The sequence below is a fragment of the Callithrix jacchus genome, chromosome 13, assembly GCF_049354715.1.
Source record: "Callithrix jacchus isolate 240 chromosome 13, calJac240_pri, whole genome shotgun sequence".
In the NCBI taxonomy this organism is placed as follows: Eukaryota; Metazoa; Chordata; class Mammalia; order Primates; family Cebidae; genus Callithrix; species Callithrix jacchus.
In genome coordinates, this window is record NC_133514.1 from 9,875,586 (window position 1) to 9,882,779 (window position 7,194).

The 7,194-nt window shown below is 47.3% G+C and overlaps 1 protein-coding gene across 1 annotated transcript; it reads right to left on the reverse strand.

Annotated features, from left to right (window-relative positions):
• Positions 1 to 4,389: 4,389 nt before the first annotated feature.
• Positions 4,390 to 6,793, reverse strand: LOC100407125 (neutrophil defensin 1-like). The gene is made up of 3 exons (XM_002756756.7): positions 6,714 to 6,793; positions 5,179 to 5,365; positions 4,390 to 4,620 (listed from the first exon to the last, which is right to left on the reverse strand). The coding sequence occupies exons 2-3, from the start codon at positions 5,351 to 5,353 to the stop codon at positions 4,511 to 4,513; spliced, it is 285 nt and encodes a 94-aa protein (XP_002756802.3). The 5' UTR covers positions 5,354 to 5,365; positions 6,714 to 6,793; the 3' UTR covers positions 4,390 to 4,510.
• Positions 6,794 to 7,194: the final 401 nt, after the last annotated feature.

Genomic DNA, 7,194 nt, shown 5'->3' on the forward strand with positions numbered 1-7,194 from the left:
GATTCACTGACACGACTGGCTCTGCTGAAGCTGGTATCTCCCTGGATGATCCCTGCGGCAGGGGCGCTGTGGTCTTGGTAGTGGCCCTGCCAGTGAGGGTGGCCTTCCCAGGTGGTCACCCAAGAGGGGATGTGAGCTCTGGGCATTCTCTTTACTGCTGCTGGTGCACAGCCTATCAGCCCCTGTGGGCCTTCAGGGGAGCATTTAGCAAAAGCTTGAGCTGTGCTTTCCTGGGAGGTGTAGGAACATGCCATCCACAGCTCCTATACATTGGAGCCCAGGCCTATCCCTGAGCCCATGATAATTATAGATGCTTGCTTTGCATATGAGGCTTCAGTCCTTGAGTCCACAGTCTGGGTTTGTGCTGTGGTGTTGTTCGCCCATTTGGCTTAAAGCTTAGGCATCCAGAGAACCACCTTCCTGACCTTAAACATGGTCTGGGGTTGTGGGGTGTTTAAGCATTGGTGTCATTGGACCCATTCAATATCTAAAGATTGAGTTGCCTGGTTTGGTCCCAGGTCATGTGGCATTTTGGGCACAGCCTGCTAGCGTGATCATCCAGTAAACTTCTGCTTTCCGGCCTGGGGTTCAAGTGCTGGCCAGGCACTCCTGTATCAGCAGCTCTCTGGGCTGCCAGCTCCAGGTGTAACAGCTTCCCCACAAACCATGTGTGCAGAAGACACAGAGCAAGGCCAGTCGTAGAAAATACTGACCTCTTGTCACTCAGGGCTTTCTTTCAAGGGCTTCTGTATTCACACTGATTATGGCGTCGGCTGGCACCCGCTTCTCAGTGGAGGCTTTCTCCACCGTGGGCACAGGCCACGTTTGGTGACGGCCTTCCGTGCGGTCATCAGCTGATGTAGTCAATATCCACTTGTTTGAGCACTTCTTCTCCTGTTCAGTGAACCAGCCTAGGCCCTCCTTAGGCTCTACAGCAACAATTTCAACTTCTGAAGGGAGAAGTGAGAGAGAGCTATTAGTTAACCTTGAAAATTTGTGAAAACTGGAGCTCTGGCCAGATGTCACAGGCCAAGAGGAGAGGTGGAGCAAAAGCGCTGTGGCCCTGTTGGGTGCTGGTAGGGCTGGGCCATCCACTGCCAGGGGATCACGGCTTAGTATCCATCCCTAATAAGGTCTCCCGTCAGTGTTTGAGGTTGAGACAGTGGACATCTTGCTATGATAGGGGAGTTCCCATTGTTGGAGAAAATGTGAATGATGTTATCACTAAGGGAAAACAGATCTGGTTTTTCTATGAACATCACAGCGGGCACCATACTGGTGTGGCCTGATAGTGATGAGAGGGGTTGAGAGGAAGCTTCGGGGCTTCTGGAAGGAGCTTGGTCCCCTGGGGTTCCATGGCCCATGCCACAACTGTAATAACAATGACTTTAGGAGGCCACTGTGCTGCTCGAGGAGGCTGGTGACTTGGGGAACCCCCAGGAGACCAGTGAAAACCTTTACATCATCAGGCTGGGGTAAACATCCTGGAGAAGCTGTGGGTGGGGTTGTAGGTGTGAGAGGAGAGAGGCTTCCAGGAGCAGCAAGGATATTCTCACACATGCTGAGGGTGTCCGGTGGCCCCAGCAGACACAGTGTGTGTGGACCTTGGACAGGGCCCTGGGGATATGGTTTTGACCTGGTAGGGAAGGGCAGTCGTGGAACACAGCATGAGTGTTAGGGTGGCTCAGGGGATGAACTCTGAGGAGGACCGTGCATCTCCCAGCTCCTCAGAGTGCACCGCCCTGCCCCTCCCTCAGCCCTTTGTCCACCTTCTTGCAGGGAAGGTCCTGGTGCTGCGTCCAGCTGGGGTAGGCAGGAACTGCAGGTTCCCTGCCCTTTGTCTGCCCTTCCCTGCCGCCTCTCACAGGCTGTCGATGTGTCTGGTGTTGGCGTCTGCAGAAATTTTACAATAAACCAGAACAGAATAACTTCCTTGAGCTGTTTGAAAATGTGGCCCTAAATCCCTGACTCTTTTCACATAAAGATGGAGGTGAAATTCCCTCCTGTTGAATCTCGGTTAGGTGACATCTTGACCAGCTGAATACACCTGACTTAGCACCATGCCAATTGCCGGGCTAAGGTCCTAAGAAATCGGTGTCTTTCACTTCCTCTGTATTGGATGGTGCGGCAGCCTGAATTTTTTGTCCCTCCGAAATTCATATGTGTAAATCCCAACCCCCAGGTGATAGCATGAAGAGGTGGGGCTTTCTGGGAGGTGATAAGGTCAGGAGGGTGGAGTCCTCATTGACAGGATTAGTGCCCCTGAGGAAGAGGCCCCAGAGAGCTCCTTCATTCCTTCACCCAGGTGAGGAGGCAGTGAGAAGTTACCATCTATGAACCAAAGAGCTGGTCCTCACTGTGAACCAAAGAGCTGGTCCTCAGCAGACACCATATCTTGTGGCACCTTGATTTGGACTTCTCAGTCTCGAGAACACTGAGAAATCTATTTCTATTGTTGTAAGTCACGTGATGTAGGGTATTTTTTTCCAGCACCCCACATATACTGTGATCGCTGGTGCCTTTGAAGTCCAGATAGCATGCTTGGAGGAAGTTTAAGCATTGCAAAGGGAGAGGAACTGAGCCCACCAGCGAGGAGGAGCTAGAGAACACAGAGCAACCAGCTTTCTGGGAAAAACAAAAGTCTGACGTAAATCTCTCTCTGGTTTAAAATCCTCCTAGCTGTGAATAGGATAAAAAGTGTCACACGAATCTCCTTTCATGCACTGGCATGAACTGGCCTCAGCGCATCACAGGGTCTCATGCTCTGCCCCATCAGAGCTCCTGCTGAGCCAGCACTGCCTGCCACATGTGCACCAGTGCCTTAGCCCTGAGGTTTTCCAGATCCAGCAGCACCTCTCCTCCGATGCCTGTGGAGAAGGCCACACCCCCATTACAAATGTGTGAATGAAGACCTGATCATGCTATTTTAATCCATTAAGTTTTGTGGTGTCTTTTCACACAGCCCTAGTTGAACACAGGGCATTTTCACAGTATTGCTGAGAAACTGGACTTGCACATGTTTCGTGTGTAATCTCAGCTTCTCTAAAATATTGATGAAATAGGACGAACTTTCTCAATTTATTCCCAAAGTGTCACAAAGAGCCCGTTGCATGGTGGGGGCATGGAATTGTGAACTCATTGGAGTGACTGAAGAACCCCTTCTCACCCATTCTTAGTTTGAATGTTTTTTCATCTTTCAGCCTTGAATGTTTTTATTTATTTTGTTTTTTAAAGGTGTGCTGTCTAGAAACATGGACTGCTCTACCTCTGTTGACCTTAGCTTTTTCCTATGCAATTTAGTAATAACAATTAATAAATAACACTTTTATGTTGTTATATGCTATTAGATGTAATTAATAAATGAAGCAGAATTAATTTATTAATCCCCTACTACGTGTTATGCAGTGTTCTGTGCACTCTGGTACAACAATGAACAAAATATGCGACTTCCCTTCTAGAGTAAGGAGGCGTATGTTCCAGATAATCAGTGAAGTGTACAGAAGGTGAGATTATTGCAATTTTAGAGTTAGCAGTAAAGAAAACCAGGGAAATGGTTGTCACCAGGGGGAACTTGTGGCAATTTAAAGTTGAGAGATCAGAAAAGACCTCAGTGACAAAGTGGAGTTTTAGCTGAGACCTCAGATGCTTGGGAGAAAGCTAGGTGGAACTCTGCAGATGCCCCAAGAGGCAGTCATCTTGACCCAGTCCATAATTCAGAATAATATGGAAAGTCAATTCAGGGACCACATGACTCAGAGTCAGTGGCAGTTACAGGAACCCAAAGAAGGCTCCTGGCCTTCACAGCCTGATTCCCTATTTGTGTCTTTCACCATCTAAACAAGAAGAAGTCTGGGATTGCTACCCACTCTGTCCTCCCTGGGATCTGCATGGGCTTCCCCATCCATGCAGTGTCTCAGTGGGGTGCCTGCACCCCTGAGTTGCCTTGGCACTCTGCAGCAACAAGAAAGCTACCATGCTCCTGGTGAAATGTTTTCCCTCGCTCCTCTTTTCCCCTCCAAAGCTGTATTTTCCAGGCAGCATCAGGTTCTCGGCAGCTTTAAGGGAACACAATTGTTACTTTCCTGGAGAAGTCACAATTTCATGACTGCATAAACTTTAAGCTGACACTGGTTGTCTACCCAGCACATGGGAGTTCTTTCAGAGTGGATCCAGAGGAAATGAGGCAGAGTGAAAAGGCAGAGTGGCGGATGGGGAGATCAGGGGCATCATTGGAGCTTTCATTTCAATTTGGGCCCAAATTCCTGCTGGAAATTTCTAGAATTTGTCATTTTATTTTGTTCAAGTTTTGATTTAGCTTTTTGGTCCCAGTATCCCAAGCATGTTGACACGGACACATATCGTACATTAAAGAGGTGTGAACACAGAGAGCTTGTTAGAAGGCATTTATTTAGGGCGAGGAAAGGAAATTGAGGACAAGGTACAGGAGTAACAGCAATTCCCTTTCGCTCTCAAAGCAAACTCTGGGCTCATTTTTCTTTTTTCTGCAAGCTCAGCAGCAGAATGCCCACACTCTTCCCCGGTAGAAGCAGGTTCCAAGGCGACGTTCTCCTGCGATGCATGATGGTATTCTGCAAGAGCAGGCCATGCGTTCCCTTGAGCCTGGACACAGAGAGCATCGGAAAATGAGTACGGGTTCAGCAGTGGGTGTTAAAAAGAGTCACGGTGACGCGGGCTGCCTTGCAGCTGGTGGCAAGAATGACCTCAGTCAATAGGAATATATACACAGAGCAGCGCTGGTCACACAGGGTTTGGGCTCATTCGCTTTTGCTCTCATTTTTGCACTCCTGCCCCATCACACACACACCTGAACACACCCTTAGGCTTCGCTCCCGTTTTTAAACGCTCTTCTATAGATAGAGTAAAATACTCTCTTTAAAAATAAGTCTACTAGTTTAGATCCAGAAATAACTAGTCGGTCTGTCTCTTTGTATCTTAAACCTGGTGAATTCCACAGACATTTATTGGAGTCAAGTATTCGGAGAAATAAAATTTCTTAGATTTATTTGGCTTGCTGTATAATTTATAGATGAGATGATCAAGGCCTAGAGATGCTAAACGAAGCCACCTGAGTGACATAGACTGCTGAGACCCAATTCTGGAACCCATCTCCCGGCCATCCCTCTAGACAAGGCAGCTCTGCATGCTGGTGTCTCTCACCTGAATCGCTTGGAATCAAGCTTTCATCCCATGCAAAGGAAATAGACACTTCATTGTTGTCTGCTAAAATCTCCTCCTTGGCTGCAGCAGGCTCATCAGCTCTTGCCTGGAGTGGCCCTGCCTGGGCCTGCAGGGCCACCAGGAGAATGGCAGCAAGGATGATGAGGGTCCTCATGGCTGGGGTCACCTGGAGGAGGGAGAGCAGGAGTGGATGTTTCGGGAGTGAGGAGCCAGCCTGGATTTATAGCTCTTCTGGGAGAAGGCTCAGAGGCAAGAAACCTTCTCGACCCTCAGTGAAAGGAGGCGTAAATTTTATGAGAGAGGACCATGGGTCTCAGCGTCCCTTGGATGCTCCTGTCTCCCCAGTTTCATGCTCGTAAGAATCTGCATGTTTAATGTCTGTGCTACGTTGGAGCTGATAATGACAAAAAAAGACCCTGCTGTGTTACTCCTGCTTTCACCTGCTTGAAGATTATTTTTTACTTTTTAACATTCCAAAAAGAGTAGAAATTGCACTTTCATTCAACAAGCTCAGGGAACAAATGCTTCTTATTTTTTTGAAGATGGGTCCTGCGGCTCTCCGGAGGTCTAGATTCTGATGTCCTGTTTGAGTTCCAGTGGAATAGAGAGTAATTCACTGGACTCAAGTGACTAACCATCCTCATGAATAGGCTTTTGAGGTGATGGGGTGAGTAGTCTCCTGCATGACTCAGGGTAGAGAGGACAATGATTTTATTAGGCTAAAGGTGAAATAAGCTCAGCGACAGAGAGTTGTCTAGGTGTGAAAAAATATTTATTATTTCCAGCTCTATTTAGACTTGTTTGACAATTAACAATTATATATTTTTAGTGTATACTACCTCGTGATTTTATATATGTATGTATTTAAATTTTTATCTCTGATTTTTATCTCTCTGGTTGCAAAACATCAACTCAGAATGCATTGAAGACCTAAATATAACACCCGAAACCATCAACTATGTGCATATAAGGAAAAAGCTTTTGACCTTGATGTGGGAATGATTTCTTGGCTATGACACCAAAGGCACAGGCAATAAAAGGGAACAGAGACCCGTGAATGCTAAAGCATCTGGACAGCAAAGAAAACAATCAACTGAGTGAAAAGAGAACCCAGAAAATGAGAGAAAATATTTGCAAAACCTACGTGATAAAAGGGGTAAATATCTAAATACAAAAGGAAGTCAAACAATTCAATAGCAAAAACAAACAACCTGATTGAAAAAGAGACCAAGGACCTGAATAAACTTTTCTCAAAAGAACCTTCTAAAGAGCTGTGATTGTCTCTGTGGGTCATGTCAACGGCCCTGTGTTTAGAAGGAAACTGCTTGAGTTTCTCTATTAACTTAGCTGGAAGCCACTGTCCCCAGGAGCCACCAGAGGTCCAGACAGAAGTGCAATGGCAGGGACTTACCTGCTGGGTCCCTCTGGGGTGGCCCCACAGTCAGAGGTCAGATTGGAGGCACAGCTTCAATGATGAAAACTCAGTATAAAAGTTTAAGTGTTCTGTTACTTACAGATCCTCTGGCTGGGCAGGGTGACCAGAGAAGGCAGAGAGCAGTCCTCTATCCCAGGTCTTCTGTAGCAAGGAGCAGCCGTGCACAAAGTGACTTCCCCTATTTAAAGATATTTTGGGATGAGGTGTCCTAATTTCCGGGGTTACTTTCTGCTGGGTCCATTAAATAATTGTGGTGGCAAGGACAGTTGAGAAATTTGGTGGTAAGGTGAGGTTAAAGCAGAACTCCACAGAGGTACTCCTCTGCCTTGGTCAACCCTGGCCAGAGCCAGGCAGCACCCAACTATGGATTCTCCATAACTCCTAACGCAGTTGACCCTGTCATGCATTGGCTGTGGCCGAGGCTAATTACCTGCACCAAGGGAATATTTAAAGCCTACGGGACAGCCTGGCTGTGTATCATAGTAGACACCCTGCAGAGACTAGGATATGCAAGGATTTGGAATCTGTTTCTGAAACAGTGTCCCAAGAACCTGGGGTCC

Bases quoted from the DNA above. Each gene is read 5' to 3' on its own strand.
- LOC100407125 (XM_002756756.7), bottom strand. From the start codon at position 5,353: ATGAGGACCCTCATCATCCTTGCTGCCATTCTCCTGGTGGCCCTGCAG. The intron at 4,621-5,178 runs GTGAGAGACACC...CTCTGTGTCCAG, and splicing joins CTTGATTCCAAGCGATTCAG to GCTCAAGGGAACGCATGGCC.